Source organism: Labrus mixtus, chromosome 8, assembly GCF_963584025.1.
Source record: "Labrus mixtus chromosome 8, fLabMix1.1, whole genome shotgun sequence".
NCBI classification, from domain to species: Eukaryota; Metazoa; Chordata; class Actinopteri; order Labriformes; family Labridae; genus Labrus; species Labrus mixtus.
In genome coordinates this window covers 30,243,053-30,269,558 of record NC_083619.1, presented here as the reverse complement: position 1 = coordinate 30,269,558, position 26,506 = coordinate 30,243,053, and the positions used below count along the sequence as shown (strand labels likewise).

Sequence of the window (26,506 nt, the reverse complement as noted above, 5' to 3'; positions counted from 1 at the left end):
AGCAGAAAAAGCAGAATATGGGATAAGATTTAAGATAAATGAATCTTGTAAAACTGTTCAAGACCTTCATAGAGTCCTCACAAAAACCTGCTTGAAGTCCCTTTTATACACAATTGTAATATTTTTTATCTCCACTAGAGGAAACATTATGAAGGGGGAAGATCACCACAGCACTCTGTTCAAGCATTCATATGTAACAGCTGCTGTAAAGGGAACTATTCTCACACTTCTGGCTGAACGTCAGATCAGGTCTCCTGTTGGTTTAAACCTTGTTGTAGAGATGGAACTTTGGCTGTGGATTATTCTGGCTGCTCTTTTCTTTGGTAAGATATAAAGCACAACTTGTCTTCAGTGTTTTTAAGTTCTGAGCAGAAATCTATGAACATTTGAATTATTTTGTTCTTGCAGTAAGACTGAACAACTGATATTTTCCACTGTCTCATCTTCTCAGTCTCTTGAACAATATTTAATCTAATGGCTTCATTTTCTCTACGTTTTACAGGACAAACAGCTGGAGACAAAATCTCTCCTACAGTCGATGAAGTCAGTGGAACAGAAGGAGAATCTGTCACACTCAGATGTAACTATGAGACAACATACCAGTATGTTTCCCTCTACTGGTACAGACATCATTCTGACCTCCAGGCACCTCAGTTTATACTCTGGAAAGGAGCAAGAGATTATAGCAATAACAAATATATTCCAGATGAACGATATGAATCTCAAACATCACGCAGCTCAACTGAACTGACCATTAGAAAGCTAACCCCTGAAGACACAGCTCTCTACTACTGTGCTTTAGAAACACAGTGTTACAAAGTGTAGAAGAGGCTGTACAAAAACCTGAACACAGATATCTGACTACTCTTCAAAGAGGAGGGAAGTGGGATTCAAACCACAGCTTCATGTCAGATGGATTGTGATGATTCCTGTTTGATCAGAGTCTCTGTGGTTACAGCTGCTGATGAGACACTGAGGGAGGATCCACATGAGCAGAATATATACTGACTGACTCTGCTGTGTATCTTTGAGCTCGCAGCAACATTTACTCCACAACATCCACTAGAGGGAGTCCCACGCTGTTGAAATGTTTTAGTATGTGATCACACAGTCTAGATTCTCCTCTCTCATGAGACAGTTGTTATGAAGAGCTTCAGAAATGTAACCAACAGATGAGTCTCCTCCTCCTGACTGAGCAGATGTTTTATAACAGGACTGTTTGATTACTGCTGTGAACATCAGACCAAACAAAACTCACTAAACTGATTCCTCCTGATCTCTCAGTTACAGCTTCTCGACTCTGCAAACATGGACAAACTCACTGCTATATTTTTGTTATCAGCTGTCACAGGTATGTGAGACATGGCCAGTGTGACATATTTCACTTATTACAACAATCCTTCCACTTTAACATGTACATGCTCTCAACTATGTCTAACAGCTATTTTAGATGGCATGCAGAAATACAGACTAAATTCAATCAAATCCGATTGGGATTTATAAATAACGTTTTTGAAAATAAAATATCAGTTGTTTTATTTTTTTAGGTGTCAGCTGTGAAGAACTCACTCCAGTTCAGAATGAAGAGCACAGTTTAGAAGACAGCACCGTCACTCTGTCATACAGTTACTCCAAACTGTCAACTGGTGATTCTGTCTTCTGGTATCGACAACATCCAGGAAAACAACCAGAGTTCATCATCTCTCACTCATCAACAGGACGACTTATATCAGATCCAGTCTCTGGACTGTCTGTTACAGTGAGAGAGGATAAAAAACATCTGGATCTACAGATCTCCTCTGCTGCACTGACTGACTCTGCTGTGTACTACTGTGCTCTGAAGCCCACAGTGACAGGAAACACCACAACTCTGTACAAAAACCTCTGGAGAGAAGACAACACAATACTCCACAACATCCACTAGAGGGAGTCACACACTGATAAACTTTAGTTGTATGTGTTGATACAGTCTAGATCAGGCATGGGCAAACTACGGTCCGCGGGCCATATACGGCCCGTTGAGCTTTTTAATCCGGCCCGCCGAACTTGTCCAAATTATATTATTATTAAATACAATTTTATTATAATTAAACCTCGTTCGTTTTCCCCTGTAATGCCTGCGTTTCCCCAATAGATGGCGCACTTCAGAGTGTGGTGTATTATTCCCTTTGCCCTATGAACCCGTATGAGCCCTTCTGTAAAGATGAGCGGATCAAAGAAGAGAAAAGTGGACAGTGAATGCAGAGTGTTTAATACGGAGGGGACAACTAAATATTTGTTCACTGAAGTCCGATCAAAGGCTGTATGCCTGATATGCCAAGAAACTGTCGCAGTTTTCAAAGAGTACAGTATCAGCCGTCACTTTGCTATGAAGCATGCTAACTACGCTAGCAAGCAGTCCACGCAAGAACGGGCGGCTGCGGCTCAGAGGTTGAAGGATAATTTACAGACTCAGCAACATTTTGTTCACCAACAAACTGCGATTCAAGAGTCAACTACCAAGGCAAGTTTTTTGCTGGCATTCAAATTAGCAAAGGCCAGCAAGCCTTTCTCCGAAGGCGAGTTTTTAAAAGACTGCGTGGTAGAGACAGCAGGTCTCTTGTGTCCGGAGAGCCAAGGCCAGTTTGAAAACATCAGTTTATCACGCAGGACTGTGACTCGTCGTGTGGAACTGATTGATGAAGATATAGCCAGAGAATTAAACAAAAAGGCTGAGTCCTTTAAGTTATATTCACTAGCGCTGGATGAAAGTAATGACGTGAAAGACACTGCTCAGCTCCTCATTTTTATCCGAGGGATTAATGACAGTTTTGAGATAACGGAGGAGTTTTTGACCATGGAGTCCCTGAAAGGAAAAACGCGAGGAGAGGACTTGAATAACCAGGTGTCTGCTGTCATCCAGAGAATGAAGCTACCTTGGAGTAAACTTGTCACAACGGATGGATCGCCAAATTTAACTGGAAAACATGTTGGGCTGCTGAAAAGAATCCAGGATAAAGTGAAACCAGGATGTTATTTTCCTTCACTGCATCATCCATCAGGAATCTCTGTGTAAGTCTGTATTGCAGCTTAATCATGTCGTGAATCCAGTTGTAAAACTTGTTAACTTTATACGAGCAAGGGGACTTCAGCATCGTCAGTTTACTACGTTCCTGGAGGAAACTGATGCGGATCATCAGGACTTACTGTACCACTCTCGTGTCCGCTGGTTAAGTTTGGGCAAAGTGTTTCAACGAGTGTGGGAGCAGAAAGAGGAGATCAGCGCATTTTTGGAGTTAATGGATGGTTAATGGTAAGTGATATACCTACGTATGTGAGCAGACATTCAGCGTCATGAACATCAACAAAGCCCCTCACAGATCCAAGTTAACTGACCAACACCTCGGATCTATCCTGAGAATTACCACTACAAAACTAACTCCAGACTTTAATGCACTGGCAAAAAAGGGAGATCAACAACACTGTTCCCACTGAAACTGAACGTGAGTTTCTCTACTGTGTTTATTAAAATTTAAATTAATTAAATGAATGCATTTGGAAATCAATTTGTACAATGAGCCTTGCATATTCATGCTTTGCTACCTGTTAAAGGCCAAATCCTTTCATGTAATGGCTTTTACATGTCATTTATATTAGTTCACACAAACACTCCATCCATCTGTTCCTGGCCCGGCCCCTCTGTCAGATTTTAGAACCCATTGTGGCCCGCGAGTCAAAAAGTTTGCCCACCCCTGATCTAGTATTTGTCTCACAGTCAAGTTAATCAGTGACTAACAGAGAATTTGTCAATTTAAGGTTTTACAGTTGAGATATTTCTGAATGTTTATTCCACTAATCAGTTAGAAAAACATTTTATTTTCAGGTTAAGATGTAATCTCAATGTCAGATAAATATATTTATCAATAATCAGTTTGCAGTCTTTGTGGGTCCATTTGAACAACATTATTGAAATTCCCAAAACTAGAGATGTGTGTATCATACTGATGCTTATGGAGCAGAAAGAATATCTCTGTATTAATGTCGTCTTCTTACTGTCCTTTTATTTATCCTCTTATCTTAACTCCTCTTATGTTTTAACTTATCTTACTTTGTCTATTTATGTTTTATATTTATATAGGCCTATACGTACGATCATTTATTCACTTGTTTCTGTTTCTTTTCCTGCTCTTACCTTCTTATTTCTGTTATCTCTTTATTTGCTTTTAGTTCTTTTAGTTTCTTACATCTTTTTAAATCTTTGCTCCTCTTGGTCTCAGCTCGTGTTGTTGGGTTCTTATGATGGTTCTTGTGATGGTTCTTATGATGGTTCTTGTGATGGTTCTTATGATGGTTCTTATGATGGTTCTTATGATGGTTCTTATGATGGTTCTTATGATGGTTCTTGTGATGGTTCTTGTGATGGTCCTTATGATGGTTCTTGTAATGGTTCTTATGATGGTTCTTGTGATGTTCTTATGATGGTTCTTATGATGGTTCTTATGATGGTTCTTATGATGGTTCTTGTGATGGTTCTTGTGATGGTTCTTATGATGGTTCTTGTGATGGTTTCTTATGATGGTTCTTGTGATGTTCTTATGATGGTTCTTATGATGGTTCTTGTGATGGTTCTTGTGATGGTTCTTGTGATGGTCCTTATGATGGTTCTTGTAATGGTTCTTATGATGGTTCTTATGATGGTTCTTGTGATGGTTTCTTATGATGGTTCTTGTGATGTTCTTATGATGGTTCTTGTGATGGTTCTTGTGATGGTTCTTGTGATGGTCCTTATGATGGTTCTTGTAATGGTTCTTATGATGGTTCTTGTGATGGTTCTTGTGATGGTTTCTTATGATGGTTCTTGTGATGTTCTTATGATGGTTCTTATGATGGTTCTTGTGATGGTTCTTGTGATGGTTCTTATGATGGTTCTTGTGATGGTTCTTATGATGGTTCTTGTAATGGTTCTTATGATGGTTCTTATGATGGTTCTTGTGATGGTTCTTATGATGGTTCTTGTGATGGTCCTTATGATGGTTCTTGTGATGGTTCTTGTGATGGTTCTTGTGATGGTTCTTGTGATGGTCCTTATGATGGTTCTTGTAATGGTTCTTATGATGGTTCTTATGATGGTTCTTGTGATGGTTTCTTATGATGGTTCTTGTGATGTTCTTATGATGGTTCTTATGATGGTTCTTGTGATGGTTCTTGTGATGGTCCTTATGATGGTTCTTGTAATGGTTCTTATGATGGTTCTTGTGATGGTTCTTGTGATGGTTTCTTATGATGGTTCTTGTGATGTTCTTATGATGGTTCTTATGATGGTTCTTGTGATGGTTCTTGTGATGGTTCTTATGATGGTTCTTGTGATGGTTCTTATGATGGTTCTTGTAATGGTTCTTATGATGGTTCTTATGATGGTTCTTGTGATGGTTCTTATGATGGTTCTTGTGATGGTCCTTATGATGGTTCTTGTGATGGTTCTTGTGATGGTTCTTGTGATGGTTCTTGTGATGGTTCTTGTGATGGTCCTTATGATGGTTCTTGTGATGGTTCTTGTGATGGTTCTTGTGATGGTTCTAATGATGGTTCTTGTGATGGTTCTTGTGATGGTTCTTGTAATGGTTCTTGTGATGGTTCTTGTAATGGTTCTTGTAATGGTTCTTGTGATGGTTCTTGTGATGGTTCTTATGATGGTTCTTGTGATGGTCCTTATGATGGTTCTTATGATGGTTCTTGTGATGGTTCTTGTGATGGTTCTTGTGATGGTCCTTATGATGGTTCTTGTGATGGTTCTTGTGATGGTTCTTGTGATGGTTCTAATGATGGTTCTTGTGATGGTTCTTGTGATGGTTCTTGTAATGGTTCTTGTAATGGTTCTTATGATGGTTCTTATGATGGTTCTTGTGATGGTTCTTATGATGGTTCTTGTGATGGTCCTTATGATGGTTCTTGTGATGGTTCTTGTGATGGTTCTTGTGATGGTTCTTGTGATGGTTCTTGTGATGGTCCTTATGATGGTTCTTGTGATGGTTCTTGTGATGGTTCTTGTGATGGTTCTAATGATGGTTCTTGTGATGGTTCTTGTGATGGTTCTTGTAATGGTTCTTGTGATGGTTCTTGTAATGGTTCTTGTGATGGTTCTTGTGATGGTTCTTGTGATGGTTCTTATGATGGTTCTTGTGATGGTCCTTATGATGGTTCTTATGATGGTTCTTATGATGGTTCTTATGATGGTTCTTGTGATGGTTTCTTATGATGGTTCTTGTGATGTTCTTATGATGGTTCTTATGATGGTTCTTGTGATGGTTCTTGTGATGGTCCTTATGATGGTTCTTGTGATGGTCCTTATGATGGTTCTTGTAATGGTTCTTATGATGGTTCTTGTGATGGTTCTTGTGATGGTTTCTTATGATGGTTCTTGTGATGTTCTTATGATGGTTCTTATGATGGTTCTTGTGATGGTTCTTGTGATGGTTCTTATGATGGTTCTTGTGATGGTTCTTATGATGGTTCTTGTAATGGTTCTTATGATGGTTCTTATGATGGTTCTTGTGATGGTTCTTATGATGGTTCTTGTGATGGTCCTTATGATGGTTCTTGTGATGGTTCTTGTGATGGTTCTTGTGATGGTTCTTGTGATGGTCCTTATGATGGTTCTTGTGATGGTTCTTGTGATGGTTCTTGTGATGGTTCTAATGATGGTTCTTGTGATGGTTCTTGTGATGGTTCTTGTAATGGTTCTTGTGATGGTTCTTGTAATGGTTCTTGTGATGGTTCTTGTGATGGTTCTTGTGATGGTTCTTATGATGGTTCTTGTGATGGTCCTTATGATGGTTCTTATGATGGTTCTTGTGATGGTTCTTGTGATGGTTCTTGTGATGGTCCTTGTGATGGTTCTTGTGATGGTTCTTGTGATGGTTCTTGTGATGGTTCTAATGATGGATCTTGTGATGGTTCTTGTGATGGTTCTTGTAATGGTTCTTGTAATGGTTCTTATGATGGTTCTTATGATGGTTCTTGTGATGGTTCTTATGATGGTTCTTGTGATGGTCCTTATGATGGTTCTTGTGATGGTTCTTGTGATGGTTCTTGTGATGGTTCTTGTGATGGTCCTTATGATGGTTCTTGTGATGGTTCTTGTGATGGTTCTTGTGATGGTTCTAATGATGGTTCTTGTGATGGTTCTTGTGATGGTTCTTGTAATGGTTCTTGTGATGGTTCTTGTAATGGTTCTTGTGATGGTTCTTGTGATGGTTCTTGTGATGGTTCTTATGATGGTTCTTGTGATGGTCCTTATGATGGTTCTTATGATGGTTCTTGTGATGGTTCTTGTGATGGTTCTTGTGATGGTCCTTGTGATGGTTCTTGTGATGGTTCTTGTGATGGTTCTAATGATGGTTCTTGTGATGGTTCTTGTGATGGTTCTTGTAATGGTTCTTGTGATGGTTCTTGTGATGGTTCTTATGATGGTTCTTGTAATGGTTCTTATGATGGTTCTTGTAATGGTTCTTATGATGGTTCTTATGATGCTTCTTGTGATGGTCCTTATGATGGTACTTGTGATGGTTCTTGTGATGTTCTTGTGATGTTCTTGTGATGGTTCTTGTGATGGTTCTAGTGATGGTTCTTGTGATGGTTCTTGTGATGGTTCTTGTGATGGTCCTTGTGATGGTTCTTGTGATGGTTCTTGTGATGTTCTTATGATGGTTCTTATGATGTTCTTGTGATGGTTCTTATGATGGTTCTTATGATGGTTATTGTGATGGGTTCTTATGATGGTTCTTGTGATGGTTCTTGTGATGGTTCTTGTGATGGTTCTTATGATGGTTATTGTGATGGGTTCTTATGATGGTTCTAATGATGGTTCTTGTGATGGTTCTTGTGATGGTTCTTGTGATGGTTTCTTATGATGGTTCTTGTGATGGTTCTTATGATGGTTCTAATGATGGTTCTTGTGATGGTTCTTGTGATGGTTCTTGTGATGGTTCTTGTGATGTTCTTGTGATGGTTTCTTATGATGGTTCTTGTGATGGTTCTTGTGATGGTTTCTTATGATGGTTCTTGTGATGGTTCTTGTGATGGTTTCTTATGATGGTTCTTATGATGGTTCTTGTGATGGTTCTTGTGATGGTTCTTGTGATGGTTCTTATGATGGTTCTTGTGATGGTTCTTGTGATGGTTCTTGTGATGTTCTTATGATGGTTCTTATGATGTTCTTGTGATGGTTCTTATGATGGTTCTTATGATGGTTATTGTGATGGGTTCTTATGATGGTTCTTGTGATGGTTCTTGTGATGGTTCTTGTGATGGTTCTTATGATGGTTATTGTGATGGGTTCTTATGATGGTTCTAATGATGGTTCTTGTGATGGTTCTTGTGATGGTTCTTGTGATGGTTTCTTATGATGGTTCTTGTGATGGTTCTTGTGATGGTTCTTGTAATGGTTCTTGTGATGGTTCTTGTGATGGTTCTTATGATGGTTCTTGTAATGGTTCTTATGATGGTTCTTGTAATGGTTCTTATGATGGTTCTTATGATGGTTCTTGTGATGGTCCTTATGATGGTACTTGTGATGGTTCTTGTGATGTTCTTGTGATGTTCTTGTGATGGTTCTTGTGATGGTTCTTGTGATGGTTCTAGTGATGGTTCTTGTGATGGTTCTTGTGATGGTTCTTGTGATGGTCCTTGTGATGGTTCTTGTGATGGTTCTTGTGATGTTCTTATGATGGTTCTTATGATGTTCTTGTGATGGTTCTTATGATGGTTCTTATGATGGTTATTGTGATGGGTTCTTATGATGGTTCTTGTGATGGTTCTTGTGATGGTTCTTGTGATGGTTCTTATGATGGTTATTGTGATGGGTTCTTATGATGGTTCTAATGATGGTCCTTGTGATGGTTCTTGTGATGGTTCTTGTGATGGTTTCTTATGATGGTTCTTGTGATGGTTCTTATGATGGTTCTAATGATGGTTCTTGTGATGGTTCTTGTGATGGTTCTTGTGATGGTTCTTGTGATGTTCTTGTGATGGTTTCTTATGATGGTTCTTGTGATGGTTCTTGTGATGGTTTCTTATGATGGTTCTTGTGATGGTTCTTGTGATGGTTTCTTATGATGGTTCTTATGATGGTTCTTGTGATGGTTCTTGTGATGGTTCTTGTGATGGTTCTTGTGATGTTCTTATGATGGTTCTTATGATGTTCTTGTGATGGTTCTTATGATGGTTCTTATGATGGTTATTGTGATGGGTTCTTATGATGGTTCTTGTGATGGTTCTTGTGATGGTTCTTGTGATGGTTCTTGTGATGGTTCTTATGATGGTTATTGTGATGGGTTCTTATGATGGTTCTAATGATGGTTCTTGTGATGGTTCTTGTGATGGTTCTTGTGATGGTTTCTTATGATGGTTCTTGTGATGGTTCTTATGATGGTTCTAATGATGGTTCTTGTGATGGTTCTTGTGATGGTTCTTGTGATGTTCTTGTGATGGTTTCTTATGATGGTTCTTGTGATGGTTCTTGTGATGGTTTCTTATGATGGTTCTTGTGATGGTTCTTGTGATGGTTTCTTATGATGGTTCTTATGATGGTTCTTGTGATGGTTCTTGTGATGGTTCTTGTGATGGTTCTTGTGATGTTCTTATGATGGTTCTTATGATGTTCTTGTGATGGTTCTTATGATGGTTCTTATGATGGTTATTGTGATGGGTTCTTATGATGGTTCTTATGATGGTTCTTGTGATGGTTCTTATGATGGTTCTAGTGATGGTTCTTGTGATGGTTCTTGTGATGGTTCTTGTGATGGTTCTTATAATGGTTCTTGTGATGGTTCTAGTGATGGTTCTTGTGATGGTTCTTGTGATGGTTCTTGTGATGGTTCTGATGATGGTTCTTGTGATGGTTCTTATGATGGTTCTTGTGATGGTTCTTGTGATGGTTCTTATGATGGTTCTTGTGATGGTTCTTGTGATGGTTTCTTATGATGGTTCTTGTGATGGTTCTTATGATGGTTCTTGTGATGGTTCTTGTGATGGTTCTTGTGATGGTTCTGATGATGGTTCTTGTGATGGTTCTTATGATGGTTCTTGTGATGGTTCTTATGATGGTTCTTGTGATGGTTCTTGTGATGGTTCTTGTGATGGTCGGGTTATATATGTCTGTTGGGTATCGTGCACTTTGGGTTCTTTTCTGTTGAATTGTATTTAATTATTTTTAGTATTTTGTATTTGTTATGTTCTTGCTGTTGTTTCTGTTCTTCTGTGTTTGGTTTAGTTTGTTCTTGTTTTTGCTGTTTGTCAAAGCACTTTGTGAACCTGTGTTTTTAAAAGGTGATATATAAATAAGGTTATTATTATTATTATTAAATTCATCATCCAGTTGCCTGTTAATATGTCAACATTGCTTGTTCATTAATTAATTTTAACCTCTGCTGCTTTTGGACAATAGAGTAAATACACTGCTGTCAAATAATGAGAAAATGTCATCAACACAATTCAGGAAAACTTTTCACCAGATTAAAACAAGTGAGGAGAACGGTGACTGTATAATGTAGGGTAATGATTACTTAAAAAAAAAATTGTGAGTGTCTAGCCTGTTTAGATCATCCAGTTTATTTTCATTCAAGGCACCGTAACTTTTGGTAAAAAAACAAACAAACAAACCAAGATACAAGTCATCAAAAAATTGAGCAAAAACTAAAATGTAAGACTTGAGTAATAACATTAAACCAAAATGTACACGTCTTATTCACTCTACAATATATCCTGCCATCTTGCGTAAGGCATTGGTGATAAAGTTATTCACAATTAATGAGAAATGTTTGTACACACGCTTTGACACTCGTTTAAATGTAACTATTAAAACGTGTGGTTTAGTATTACATCGGGTGGTTTCCACTTTAAACACGAGGGCAGAATATTTTGTTGAATGGTAACGAGTCTATTTTGCTTTTTTGTATTAAAGGGACATTCAGTGAAATCAGTCATGTCCACTGTATTTATTGAAGGGGGATCCTGGGTGCTTACCTCAAAGTACGGTTCACTTTTTGAGAAAAACTTTCAGTTGATGATCTGAAAAACTTTGATTTGTCTTTAGTGACACTGAATATAAGTTTCTGTTTCTTGCTGTGAGTTTGAAGAACTTTAAGATCTTCATGAACTTAATACAAGTGTTAGACATTACAGGATAAACATTCAACAAATTTGACATTTTTATGGTTGATTTTAAATCTTCTGAGCCGACCCCTGGTCTAGATTCTTTCCCCTCATGATACAGTTGTGATAAAACTCTTCAGAAATGAAAATGATTTGATATGAGTCTCCTCCTACTGACTGCAGAGGAGCCTTATGACAGAGAACTGGGTCTTTGTAATATAACAATGAGTAAGGTCTTTTACCTGCTCTTTTGTAAAGTGTCTTCAGATAACATTTGTTATGAATTGGTGCTATACAAATAAAGATTGATTGAGAACTCTTTTAATCAAGCTGTGAACATCAGACCGAACAACTCGGCACCAACTCATACTAGTTCTTCCTTTACAGCACCTCACCTCTGTAAATGTGGGAGAACTCACAATGGCCTCCAGTTAAAAACAAGTTCAAGTTCTAAATAAGGTGTTCCTCTGGCCCCGCCCACTGAGGCAAACCAATGAGATTGTATATATCTCCAGAGCAGAAAAGTTTGAGGAAGTCAAATTAAAACCATGTCAAAGTAGAGGAGAACATCTGTGCAGCACAGAGGCTGTTTAGTTTAGAAGAACATTACTCATCTGCTGTCTGTTTGTCTTCAACAACTCCAAAGACATGCTGCTTTACCTCTTTTTACTTTGCTCTCACTTTATAGGTGAGTGTTACAACACACATCAAACTCTAATTTCACCTGCTGTTTAGACCAGATATCTGAACAACTATTTCAAAGTAGATGTTTATCTGTGGGAGCTACAAATTCCACTGATAGAAAAAGACTTTTGTTTTCTTCATGAATCTCAAAATGATCAAAGATGACTGATGAAGTAAAGGACTGATTTTCAGTCTCTTGATGTCTGAATCTCTTGCAGACTAACAGACATGTATAATACTTATTTTGCAGCCCTGGGCTCCATGAACAGCATAAACCCAGAAAGAACTGAAGAAAAAGTTGAAGAGGGAGGAAACATCAACCTGACCTGTACATATGATGGTCAAATCCAGAACATCCAGTGGTACAGAGAAAACCAGAGATCCAGACCAGAGTTCCTGCTCTACATCACAGAGGGAGGATTGGTTCATAAACAAGTTTCTTATTTCTCAGCTTACATTAACAAAACGGAGAAAAGAGTAAATCTGGAGATCTCCTCTGCTGCACTGACTGACTCTGCTGTGTACTACTGTGCTCTGAGGCCCACAGTGACAGGAAACACCACAACTCTGTACAAAAACCTCTGGAGAGAAGACAACACAATACTCCACAACATCCACTAGAGGGAGTCACACACTGATAAACTTCTATGGTATGTCATGATGAAGGCTTGATGTTTCTCAATTCAGAAATGAAACTAGTTCAACAGATGAGTCTCCTCCCAATGACTGCAGAGGTGTTTGATGACAGAGAACTGTTTGATTCCAGCTGTGAACATCAGACCAAACTCTACTCACAAAACTGAATCATACTGAACATTCAGTTACAGCATCTCACCTCTACAAACATGGAACAACTCACTGTTATTTTGTTCTTCTCAGCTCTCATAGGTATGTATGTAAAGGAAAATGTGTGATGCTTAGGGAAATAATATGTATCTAAATTTTAAAAGAAGTTGAATTAAAACAATAGATATTTGAGGTGTGATGGATTGTGTTGCATTAAGAGTTGAATTTCAATAACATACGATTCTGTATCATATCTTCTTTTTTAGATTTCAGCTATGAAGAGCTCACTCCAGTTAAGAATGAAGAGTTCAGTTCAGAAGGCAGCACTGTTACTCTGTCATACAGTTACCCTGAACTGTCAACTAGTGATTATTTCTTCTGGTATCGACAACATCCAGGAAAACAACCACAGCTCCTTGTTGGTCACGGAGCTTCAGGAACGATAGGAAATGCACTTAGATCAGGATTAAAGATTTCAGTGGAGCAAAAAGAAATCAACATGAACATCTCCTCTGTTGCACTGACTGACTCTGCTGTGTACTACTGTGCTCTGAGGCCCACAGTGACCGGAAACACCACAACTCTGTACAAAAACCTGTGGAGAGAAGACAACACAATACTCCACAACATCCACTAGAGGGAGTCACACACTGATAAACCTATGATTACTTCATTCATGATACAGTTGTGATAAAACCTTTAAGGAATTAGAGTAGTTTAAAGAGTCTCCTCCTGACTGCAGAGGAGCCTGATGACAGAGATCTCTTTAAATCAAGCTGTGAACATCAGACCAAACAGCTCACCAAACTTACTCATACTTGTTCTTCACTTACAGAGTCTCATCTCTACAAACATGGAACAACTCACTATTGTCTTCATTTTAACTCTCCTGGGTATGTTTGTGTTTAATAAGAAATCTAAATGACAAAGAAGCTTTTAAAGAATTTCAGATCCAGTATGAATTTTTGGATCAGCAACAGATCAATTTAACATTTCAAAAACACTTTCTAGAAAACAACACTTCTTTACTGATGACTGTTTCTAGTATTGTTTGTTTGAACACAAGATGTTTATTGTGTGACATCTTTAAACTACAGTATGTCTGATGTTGAAACATCATGTGTTTGTCTCCATCAGGTAACACCTTGGAGGATGATATTACTGCCAGCAGTGCTGAAGTGTTTTCATCAGAGGGTCACAGTGTTACTCTGTCCTGTAAATACTCAGTTAAAGCTAATAATCTCCAGTGGTATCAACAAGATCCTGGATCAGCTCCTCAGTTCCTTCTCCTGATCAGCGACACTTCAGATCCAACTGTAGTGACAGCAAAACCTCCACACCCTCGACTGACTGTGAAACTGAATGAGAAGAGAAACCGTCTGGATCTACAGATCTCCTCTGCTGTACTGACTGACTCTGCTGTGTACTACTGTGCTCTGCAGCCCACAGTGACAGGAAACACCACAACTCTGTACAAAAACCTCTGGAGAGAAGACAACACAATACTCCACAACATCCACTAGAGGGCGACATTATCTAGTAGGTGGTACAAAACCCAGATACTGAGCTCAACCTGTCTTTGAATAATAACTTCTGCTGAGAAGAGAACAAACGTCACTCTGAATGTTGAACATCAGAGAGTTCCTCCTGTTGGTTTAAACCTTGTTGTAGAGATGGAACTTTGGCTGTGGATTATTCTGGCTGCTCTTTTCTTTGGTGAGATAAAAAGAACAACACATTTTAATGATTCTATTTATTAAATAAGTAAACTGGAGTTCAGAGCAGGAATCTCTGAACTGTTGACATGTGTCTGTTCTGACTATAACTGTAGAGTTGACACTATTCACTGTCTTCCCTTCAGCCTCACTAACAATGTTTAGTCTCATGTTGTCCATTTCTACACTTTTTACAGGACCAGCAGCTGGAGACAAAATCTCTCCTGAAGTTGATGAAGTCAGTGGAACAGAAGGAGAATCTGTCACACTCAGATGTAACTATGAGACAACAAACCAGAATGTTATCCTCTACTGGTACAGACATCATTCTGACCTCCAGGCACCTCAGTTTATACTCTGGAAAGGAGCCAGATCAATTAGTGGCAGTAAATATATTCCAGATAAACGATATGAATCTCAAACATCAAGCAGCTCAACTGAACTGACCATTAGAAAGCTAACCCCTGAAGACACAGCTCTCTACTACTGTGCTTTAGAAACACAGTGATACAAAGTGTAGAAGAGGCTGTACAAAAACCTGAACACAGATATCTGACTACTCTTCAAAGAGGAGGGAAGTGGGATTCAAACCACAGCTTCATGTCAGATGGATTGTGATGATTCCTGTTTGATCAGAGTCTCTGTGGTTACAGCTGCTGATGAGACACTGAGGGAATTAAATACTCAGCTACTAACTACACATTTTGTATAGCACCAAATCATAACAAGTGTCATCTCAAGACACTTTACAAAAGAGCAGGTCGAGACCTTACTCGATGTTATATTAAGATAATCTGCATATTTTCAAAGTGCCATCAAATAACTACTTAAAATGAATCACAAAGTAGATTATGCTTGTAAGTTAGGTAGCTAATGTAACTAGCCCGGTAGCAAGCTAATCCCTCTGTGAAGTCAATTAGAACTAGCTAATAAATGTTTCTCACAGAGTTAAACATGTATTTCCTGACCCAGCTTTGTGCTCTCTCTCCCTCCATCCTCCTGCTTGGTGATTTTAACATACACTTGGACTCCACAAACTCAACAATAACCACTGAATTCATCGAAATACTGAACTGCTTCAACTTAACTCAACATGTCAACTTCCCCACCCACAACCGCGGTCACATCCTGGATCCAGTCTGTTCCACTGGTCTCTCCATAAATCACCTCTCAGGCATGGATCTTACCATCTCCGACCACCTAGCTATTAACATAAACATTGACATTCCCAACCCCCTGCCAAAACAAAAACGCTCAATCCACTTCCGCAAACTCAACACTGTTTCTCCTTCCGCTCTATCATCTGCCCTCATGGACAAAATGTCTGTCTTCTCCCCTGTCTCCCCTGCAGAGCTCTCCGACCTCATCACGGGAATGAAAACCTCCACCTGCTTTCTGGACCCCATCCCCACCAGTCTTGTCGAGGCCTGCCTTCCCACCCTATCCCCACTCATCATCTCAACAGTAAACTCCTCCCTCTCCACTTGGGCCGTTCCACTATCCCTCAAACTTGCTGCTGTCACCCCCATTTAAAAAAAACCTGGACTTAATCTCGACATCCCAAACAATTACATACCCATCTCCAACCTCCCCTTTCTCTCAAAACTTCTGGAACGTGCTGTTGCTTCACAACTCAAAATCCACCTCTCTGCCAATGACCTCTATGAATCATTCCAATCTGGTTTCCGTTCCCACCACAGCACTGAAACAGCTCTCCTCAAGATCACCAACAACCTTCTCCTCTCCTCTGATGCCGGAAACCTCAACATCCTCAACCTTCTGGACCTCTCCTCAACAAAAAGAAGAGGGCCTTCATGACTAGGGATCGTGAGGAGCTCAAGGCTGTCCAAAAGGAGTTAAAGAAGAAGCTGAGAGAGGCCAAGAACAACTACAAGGACAAGATTGAGGCCAAGATGGGACAGAACAACTCAAAAGAGGTGTGGAATGGCATGAAGCAGATGACGGGCTGCAGCAGGCCGGAACCCAGAATTAAAGGAGACCCAGTATTTGCTGCTGAGCTGAACCTATTTTTCAATAGGTTTGACACATCCCCCGACCCAGTGAGCTCAAATAATGGGTCTAGGTCTCCCCCCACCACCTCAGCCCCCATTCACACCTCTGCTGGAGACTCTGCTCTTCCTCCCATCAAGGTCCTGACCACCTCCCCCCCCCCCCTCTCAGCTCCTCATCAGCAGCTTCAAAGGACAGCCCCCCCTCACCTTCCAGCTCCCTCCCTTCAGGTACCTGCATGACAATAGACAGTACTCCACACCCCTCCCCTGCTCACTGTCCCACTCTCACTCTTACTACCAGCCAGGTACAAAGAGAACTCTCCAGACTCCACATCAGAAAAGCCAGTGGACCAGACAACATCAGTCCCAGGATCCTCAAGGTGTGTGCTGGGCAGCTTGCAGGAGTCTTTCAGCACCTCTTCAACCTCTCCCTGAGGCTGATGATGGTGCCTGACCTGTGGAAGACCTCCTGCATCGTCCCAATCCCAAAGAAAGGTCGTCCCAGCGCTCTCAATGACTACAGACCTGTGGCACTCACGTCACATGTCATGAAGACATTTGAGAGGCTGGTTCTCCAGCACCTGAGGACCCTGCTCACTGCTTTCCAGGATCCGTTGCAGTTTGCATATCAGAGGCACATTGGTGTGGAGGATGCTATCATCTTCCTGACACACAAAGCCCTGTCACACCTGGAGACGAAGGGAAGCACTGTGAGAGTCATGTTCTTTGACTTCTCCAGTGCTTTCAATACCATCCAGCCCTGCCTCCTGAGGGACAAACTGCTGGATATGCAGCTGCACCCTGACACCACAGCTTGGATTTTTAACTACCTCACAGGCCGGCCACAGTATGTCAGAGTCGACGGCTGTGTCTCTGATGTAGTGACGGGCAACACAGGAGTACCTCAAGGAACTGTTCTGGTGCCTTTTCTCTTCACTCTCTTCACATCAGACTTCAGGTTTAACTCTGGTTCCTGCCACCTCCAAAAGTTTTCCGACGACTCCTCCATTGTTGGGTTCATCACTGATGACGATGAGAAGGAGTACAGAGGACTGTTAGAGAGCTTCGTCACATGGTGCGAAAGCAACCACCTGAAGCTCAACATCAGCAAAACAAAGGAGGTGGTAGTGGACTACCGGAAGAAGAAGAGGCCCCCTGCCCCGGTCATCATCCAGGGGGAGGAAGTGGAGAGGGTGGACTCATACAAGTACCTTGGGGTCTACATCAACAATAAACTGGACTGGTCTCACCACTCTGACACCCTCTTCAGGAAGGGGCAGAGCAGGATGTTCTTCCTGAGGAGACTCAGATCGTTCAGTGTCTGCAACAGACTCCTGAAGACCTTCTACCAGTCTGTGGTGGCCAGCGCCCTCTTCTTTGCTGTGGCGTGCTGGTGGGGTGGCATCAAGACTGGTGAGGCAAACAGGCTGAACAAGCTGGTGAGGAAGGCCCGCTCTGTAGTGGGTCTTGATCTGGACACTTTGGAGTCAGTGGCTGAATCTTATCCATCCTGGATAACTCCTCTCACCCACTACATGACGAGCTGTGGCAGATGGGCAGCTCCTTCAGCCAACGCCTCATCCCCCCCAGGTGCAAAACAGAGCGCTTCAGGCTCCTTTGTGCCCACTGCCATAAGACTGTACAACAGCAGACTATGACAACAATAACAGTCCGTCCTGGACACAAAACTTCACCCCCCATAAAACACTACCCACATGACCTGCTTCATTATTATTATTGTATTATGTATTACTATTATTATTTAGCATCAATATATATATATACATATATACTGTACATTCTATATATTTTTATTATATTATTATACTAGTCTATATTATATTATATAACATTTCATTATATTACACTGTATTGTTCATATTGCACTATATTATATTATACTACATTATATTATATAACTGCACTCTGCATTACTGTGGTACAACACTGCCTCTCTTCTCTGCTGTTTACATTACTTGCTGCTATTGATCACACCAAGTCACTTTAATCATCACTTGTCACTTTATCTTGTCATTCTCTGCAAATACTGTCTCAATTCTCAATTCCCCCCAGTTAACTTCATCATTCATTTTGTACTGTATATACCCCCTGATTTTATTTTTATTTTTATTTATCTTATCTATTCTGTTTAACGTGTATTTGAGCTTTCTTGTCTGTGCTGTTATAACGCCCGAATTTCCCCTCGGGGGAGCAATAAAGTGCTATCCTATCCTAATCCAAGCCACCCCACAGCATCAACTGGAACATTTGTGTCCCCTGTCATGTATTAACAGATTAATCTTTATAGAGTCCACTCAGATCAACCAACCAACCTGTAATAGTGGTTATGCATCCCTGGAAGAAGACCTTCTCCGGATCCACAACGGACCTCAACCAGGAGCGACAGGATGACACACAGATTTAATGGTACTGTTTCTGTATGTGCTGGCAGAGGAAAGAAGACTGCTTGGAAACTTGGAAGTCTCTCCCAGAGGTGAAGGATGGACGGTGGGTCTGGGACACACTTCTGCACATTTGCATCATAGTTGTAGGTTGATGCATTATGTAAGCATACAGAACCAGCAGGCTCACTGCAGAAGAACTGATCTGATCTATTTAATGTTTTTCCTCCACTTGAGGGCGACATTATCAGGTAGGAGGTTCATCACCTCTGCACTGAGTTCAACCTTTCTATCAATACAAACTGCTGCAAGGAAGAGAACTTTTCTCACTCTGAATGTTGAACATCAGAGAGTTCCTCCTGTTGGTTTAAACCTTGTTGTAGAGATGGAACTTTGGCTGTGGATTATTCTGGCTGCTCTTTTATTAGGTGAGAGACAAAGAACATATTCTGATTACTCTGTACATGTTTGTGTGTCTGATTCTCTAGCTACGTAACTTTTCTGACCTAGTAAGTATTTTTGTCAACAATTCATCTCTTCCTCTTTCTGTTCTCTTCTCAGAGTGTAAAGGAGAAGACAAAGTGATCCAGCCAACAGAAGATGTCTTTGCTTCTGAAGGAGACACAGTCACACTTGATTGTAAATTTGAGACAACTTACACAACCCCCTCTTTGTTCTGGTACAGACAAGAAATGGGTGATTTCCCAAAGTACCTGTGGAAAAGCTATGCAGGATTGTCACAAAATGCTCTTGGGATCTCAGAAGACAGATTTAATGCAACAATCAACGGGAAATCAGTTCCTCTGAAGATCCAGAAGCTTCAGCTGACTGACTCTGCTGTGTACTACTGTGCTCTGCAGCCCACAGTGACAGGAAACACCACAACTCTGTACAAAAACCTCTGGAGAGAAGACAACACAATACTCCACAACATCCACTAGAGGGAGTCACACACTGATAAACTTCTATGGTATGTCATGATGAAGGCTTGATGTTTCTCAATTCAGAATTGAAACTAGTTCAACAGATGAGTCTCCTCCCAATGACTGCAGAGGTGTTTGATGACAGAGAACTGTTTGATTCCAGCTGTGAACATCAGACCAAACTCTACTCACAAAACTGAATCATACTGAACATTCAGTTACAGCATCTCACCTCTACAAACATGGAACAACTCACTGTTATTTTGTTCTTCTCAGCTCTCATAGGTATGTATGTAATAAATGGACAGTGTGTTGTGATTTTGAAAATAAAGAGTATTTCAGTTTGGACAACAGCTGTCATTATAACATTAAATATGTTAGATGTAGATTTATGTTTGTTTATTAAAAGATTCAATGACATGTGACTTTGAATAATTTCTTTGGCTTCATCTTTTTTAGGTGTCAGCTGTGAAGAACTCACTCCAGTTAAGAATGAAGAGCACAGTTTAGAAGACAGCACCGTCACTCTGTCGTACAGTTACTCCAAACAAGCTGATGGCAGTGATTCTTTCTTCTGGTATCAACAATATCCAGGAAAACAACCACAGTTCATCATCTCTCTCACAGGAACAGGACGACTTATATCAGATCCAGTCTCTGGACTGTCTGTTACAGTGAGAGAGGATAAAAAACATCTGGATCTACAGATCTCCTCTGCTGCACTGACTGACTCTGCTGTGTACTACTGTGCTCTGCAGCCCACAGTGACAGGAAACACCACAACTCTGTACAAAAACCTCTGGAGAGAAGACAACACAATACTCCACAACATCCACTAGAGGGAGTCACTGACTATAAACTGGAATCACTCAGGAGGGGAAGTTACAAGACAGATCATTAAAAGCGAGCAGAGTGTCAGTAAAAGATGTTCAGTGTAAAGTTGTCAGTCGGGGAATAACACAGGGCTGTGAATGAGACCTGTCTCTGTGATCAGGCTCCTCCTTCTAATCCTCTAACTTAGTGTTGATGTGGACTAAACACAGAGATCACAGCCTTCTTTATACTCTCTGTAACTCAGAGTTATTAACACTGCAGATATGATGCCTCTGGTTATCTCAGTGTTGCTGGCTGCTGTGTGTCTTGGTATGAACTCTGTTTCTTTGATATCAATCCAACACTGACATGATTCTTTAACAGCACACTAATACTATTTGTTACTGTTTTACAGAATGTATGGCACAAACAGACAACGTGCTGCAACCAGAAGGAGATGTGACTGCTACTGAAGGAGAGGCAGTAACTCTTGGCTGTCAATACAACAGCAGTTCATCAAATGATTATCTCTACTGGTACAAACAGGATGGAAACAACAGCCCCAGATTCATACTGAGCCGCTTTAAGATTGGAGAAGGGAAAACAATGAAAGAGTTTGAGGAGAGATTTTCATCCACACTGGATTCTACTTTAAGATCAGTTCCTCTGAAGATCCAGAAGCTTCAGCTGACTGACTCTGCTGTGTACTACTGTGCTCTGCAGCCCACAGTGACAGGAAACACCACAACTCTGTACAAAAACCTCTGGAGAGAAGACAACACAATACTCCACAACATCCACTAGAGGGAGTCACACACTGATAAACTTCAACTGTAGGTATGGAGATGTAGGCTTGACTGTTTTGTAGTGTTGATAACGAGCCTCTCTGACAGGTGCTTGAAGTGTCTGAAGTGTCTGAAATTCCTGGGACATAGGTTAACTCCTTAAGGGTATGGAGACCACATCTGGACAAGAGATTGTATCTGTGACTTTTGTTGTCCTTTGAGTTTATGACATACATACACGTAAGACAGAAACCCCTGCAGTTGTATGGAGAGGGGTGGTCCTGAAAACAAACAGATGTCCATATGTTGTTCTCCTGTGGGGTGTGTCCATAAATACCAGAGTTTCTGTGTGTTCGGGGGAGATCAGTTTTGGCTTTGGGTCTCTCCCAGGTTGAGCCATGGCGAGCCTGGAGATGCTGCTTGTTAACAAATAATCCTTTTTGAAAGCAAGTCAGTGTCAACGGCGAATTTCTTCATCATCAAACATATCAACAACTGAGGAAACCACATCATGCTCTAAAGATAAACTAAGTACATGTTGTTTGTCATCATATCTACTCTGGTGTTTAATTTCACCACTGTTGAAGTGTATCATTCAAATAAAGTAACTCAGGAAACAACCTGCATTACAGATTCTGGTGTTGATTTCTTTTTTCTTGATATTTATTAAAGCAGTTTTTCTTTTGTTCTTTGTGGGCTTCTATTTCTTGAGGTGTTCCACAGGGTTCATTCCTGGGTCCTCTCAGTTTTTAATTATATGCTGAAGGGATCTTCTAAAACTGTTCAAGACCTTCATAGAGTCTGGACAAAACCTGCTGGATGTCCCTTTTATACACAATTGTAATATTTTTTATCTCCACTAGAGGAAACATTATCAAGGGGGCAGATCACCTCAGCTGCTGTAAAGAGAACTATTCTCACACTTCTGGCTGAACATCAGATCAGGTCTCTTGTAGGTTCAAACCTTGTTGTAGAGATGGAACTTTGGCTGTGGATTATTCTGGCTGCTCTTTAATTTGGTGAGAAACTATAGCATAACACATTTCCTTTATGCCTCACGTGTTTGTGTGGCTGTTCTTAAAGCTAGGTAAGTTATTTAACCTCAAGCCTTTTTATCATCAATTAATCTCTTTCTGTTCTCTTCTCAGAGTGTAAAGGAGAAGACAGAGTGATCCAGCCAACAGAAGATGTATTTGCTTCTGAAGGAGACACAGTCACACTTGATTGTACATTTGAGACCACTGACACAAATCCCTCTTTGTTCTGGTACAGACAAGAAGCAGGGGACTTTCCAAAATACATGTTGAGATGCTACTCAAACAAAGCAGAAAATGCTCCTGGGATCTCGGAAGACAGATTTAAAGCTGCAATCAACGGGAAATCTGTTCCCCTGAAGATCCAGAAGCTTCAGCTGACTGACTCTGCTGTGTACTACTGTGCTCTGAGGCCCACAGTGACAGGAAACACCACAACTCTGTACAAAAACCTCTGGAGAGAAGACAACACAATACTCCACAACATCCAATAGAGGGAGTCACTGTTCAAACATACTGTTCATAGTCTGATTGAAATATCAAAACTTGAGCTTTTCTTACATTTCAAGGAGGAGCACAGTTTAAAGTTAAGACGTCACTTTTTAGCTGTTATGACACACTGACCAATTGCCTATTTAACAACTCAGCAGCCTGTCATGGGGTCTTTGATGACACGTGGATGATTGCATCGTCGACATACAACTGGCAACAAACATCTTCACAGCTGTCTGGTAGTTGGTTAATGTATAGGCAAAAGAGCAGCGGCCCCAGAATGGAGCCTTGTGGTACGCCAACATTACAGTGTTGAGGGGATGATATTGAACTATTGATTTTAACTCATTGCTTTCAAAATTCCAGACATGACTTAAATCACCTGAGAGCTTGATTACAGAAATGTAGATTTTTTTGAGTATTATAAATCAAGTCATGGTTTACAGTATCAAAGGCCTCTTTCAGGTCGAGAAATACTGCTCCCAAAACTTTACCGTCACCTGTGATGTGTGTTAGGGGCTTTATAAGTGGAGAATGCTTATTTATGAATTCAGTATCTAATCCAAACATATCTTTAGCCTGAGAGGTATTAGATTAATTATTTGTTGAATGTTGCCTTCATTAGTCTGTGTAATGAAGAATGAGTTTGATGCATCTGTAGGTAGTATCGCTTTCATTGTGCAGGTCTGAAAAAGAAGCCGACGCCAGACGCTGTCACACGTATCAGAAAGTATATGTTGTCATGTAATGTGTCTATGTTTTTATTTTGGAATAATATTGCCAGGAAAGATCATCACTAATATGTGCTATAATAGCCAGATAACAGTACACTTCAGTGTCGCCAGCAGGAGGCAGTGTGGCGCTGGGCTTCTCCCATGCATGGACTGTCTTTGTTACGGGACTCTCGTTTCTTCCTCATTGTACCGAGTGAAGCTGAACTGAATAGAAGCACAGTTGCCTGTCTCATTCTTTTCTTCTGTTTATACAGGTTTGTATGGTTAAAACACATGTGTAAATGCATATAAATATTGATAAACACAAAGGAAACATGCTACATCACATTTGTAAAGGTAGTTGAACTTTATGTGTTTGTGAACTAGTAGATACTATGCTAAGGTTACCGCGTGCGGGCCAAGATGGCGCCGGCGATCGTCGTGTCTTTTGTGTTGATTTAAATGAGCTCCTGCACATCTCATTTCAAAACAGATATTATATTAACAGTGTGATTAAGTGTTCTGAAGGTTATGGATATTGTTGTTATTGTCATATGTGTACGGTTTCAATGTTATAAGGAGTTATATTTGTCAGTCTTCAGCTATTGTACTAGGAGCAACATGCTAGTCTCCCTTTATTTACATCTGTGAGTGAGGTTACATTCAATTACCTTTTAATAGCCCGGGAAATTATACAGCTGAGGTTAATATTGTCCTCAAGTAGTTTTAGAGTAAAAATAAACTCTAGTTCAGTTATAGAGCTGATTAAATGTGTGTTTATGTCATTAAACACCCGTAGCATATAGGATTATTTTGTAGAAACCGTAAATATAAGTTTTATCTTGAAAACCAGATATGGAATTGATCGACAGTTTGTATTGTGATTATTTGTGATGTTGTGAATTCTGTATTAATGATGCACTATTAGAATACAGAAAACAAAACACAAAGTGTCAGAAAAAGAAGCATTTATTTTGAATACTGTTTCATAAAGATTCTACCGAGTGAAGCTGAACTGAATAGAAGCACAGTTGCCTGTCTCATTCTTTTCTTCTGTTTATACAGAAATTCTCATCTGCTTATGGGATCTCATTTTGAGACCTGTAACATATACATGTTAAAAACATATCTAAAACAGTGCAACAGAGAGACATGACAAATGCATAAACAGCAAATGTGCAGCAGATACATGAACCATGCAAATTTACAGCATATCAACTTAATTAGTACATATATTCAGTCACTTTTCTCTCTCTCTTTCTGGGAATATGCATTTTTGACTTTAGAATCAATTCTGAATTTAAATCCTGTCTCTCCAAATGGAAATCTTTTGATCTGTTGCAGGGTGGTTTGATTCCTCAGCCACAGTACAGTCCTACATAAGAGACAAACAAAGATGATTGTAGAGTTGAGTGGAGGGAGGGGTTAAAGGGAGGAGTCAAACTGTGACTCAACGACCAAAAAGACAAACTTTCACAAATGTGGTTTATACAAGAGGAGACTCTTTATGTTTAAAGATGCTTACAGTATATTTGAGTCAGTTTGTGACTTTGTTTCTGCTCACATTAACAGGTAGGTCATTAAGAATATCAGAGCTTTATTCATTAAAAAAGATGATTTTGAATCAGAAGCACTTCTTTGTTCTTTGGACAGAAAACACCACAACTCTGTACAAAAACCTCTGGAGAGAAGACAACACAATACTCCACAACATCCACTAGAGGGAACATTAGACCGAAACAACTCAGCACCAACTCAAACTAGTTCTTCCTTTACAGCACCTCACCTCTGTAAATCCGTGGCTGTATCCGAATTGCCAAGTACCTACTCAATCTGTCATTAGGCAGTAAACAGTACCTACTATCTGTGCTGTTTACTGTTTAGTACCTACTATCTCCTGTTTACTGTTTAGTACCTACTATCTCCTGTTTACTGTTTAGTACCTACTATCTGCTGTATACTGTTTAGTATCTACTATCTGCTGTTTACTGTTTAGTACCTACTATCTGCTGTATACTGTTTAGTATCTACTATCTGCTGTTTACTGTTTAGTACCTACTATCTGCTGTTTACTGTTTAGTATCTACTATCTGCTGTTTACTGTTTAGTACCTACTATCTGCTGTATACTGTTTAGTACCTACTATCTGCTGTATACTGTTTAGTACCTACTATCTGCTGTATACTGTTTAGTACCTACTATCTGCTGTATACTGTTTAGTATCTACTATCTGCTGTATACTGTTTAGTACCTACTATCTGTTGTATACTGTTTAGTATCTACTACCTGCTGTATACTGTTTAGTACCTACTATCTGCTGTATACTGTTTAGTACCTACTATCTGCTGTATACTGTTTAGTATCTACTATCTGCTGTTTACTGTTTAGTACCTACTATCTGCTGTATACTGTTTAGTATCTACTATCTGCTGTATACTGTTTAGTATCTACTATCTGCTGTATACTGTTTAGTATCTACTATCTGCTGTATACTGTTTAGTATCTACTATCTGCTGTTTACTGTTTAGTATCTACTATCTGCTGTATACTGTTTAGTATCTACTATCTGCTGTATACTGTTTAGTACCTACTATCTGCTGTTTACTGTTTAGTACCTACTATCTGCTGTATACTGTTTAGTATCTACTATCTGCTGTATACTGTTTAGTACCTACTATCTGTTGTATACTGTTTAGTATCTACTATCTGCTGTATACTGTTTAGTATCTACTATCTGCTGTATACTGTTTAGTACGTACTATCTGTTGTATACTGTTTAGTATCTACTATCTGCTGTTTACTGTTTAGTATCTACTATCTGCTGTATACTGTTTAGTATCTACTATCTGCTGTGTACTGTTTAGTATCTACTATCTGCTGTATACTGTTTAGTATCTACTATCTGCTGTTTACTGTTTAGTACCTACTATCTGCTGTATACTGTTTAGTATCTACTATCTGCTGTATACTGTTTAGTACGTACTATCTGTTGTATACTGTTTAGTATCTACTATCTG

General features: G+C 39.9%; 5 gene segments (V, D, J or C); all 5 read left to right on the top strand.

Annotated features, from left to right (window-relative positions):
- Positions 1-1,041: 1,041 nt before the first annotated feature.
- On the top strand, positions 1,042-1,970 carry LOC132979611 (T cell receptor alpha variable 26-2-like). The segment is given in 2 exon segments: positions 1,042-1,351; positions 1,548-1,970. Coding segments are annotated over 2 exon segments (420 nt in total).
- A 9,259-nt stretch (positions 1,971-11,229) lies between these two features.
- On the top strand, positions 11,230-12,703 carry LOC132979613 (T cell receptor alpha variable 12-3-like). The segment is given in 2 exon segments: positions 11,230-11,818; positions 12,065-12,703. Coding segments are annotated over 2 exon segments (411 nt in total).
- A 726-nt stretch (positions 12,704-13,429) lies between these two features.
- On the top strand, positions 13,430-14,123 carry LOC132979610 (T cell receptor alpha variable 41-like). The segment is given in 2 exon segments: positions 13,430-13,493; positions 13,738-14,123. Coding segments are annotated over 2 exon segments (426 nt in total).
- Positions 14,124-19,745: 5,622 nt separating this feature from the next.
- Positions 19,746-20,512, top strand: LOC132979606 (T cell receptor alpha variable 13-2-like). The segment is given in 2 exon segments: positions 19,746-19,937; positions 20,112-20,512. Coding segments are annotated over 2 exon segments (423 nt in total).
- Positions 20,513-20,545: 33 nt separating this feature from the next.
- LOC132979605 (T cell receptor alpha variable 38-1-like) lies at positions 20,546-21,347 on the top strand. The segment is given in 2 exon segments: positions 20,546-20,795; positions 20,881-21,347. Coding segments are annotated over 2 exon segments (435 nt in total).
- Positions 21,348-26,506: the final 5,159 nt, after the last annotated feature.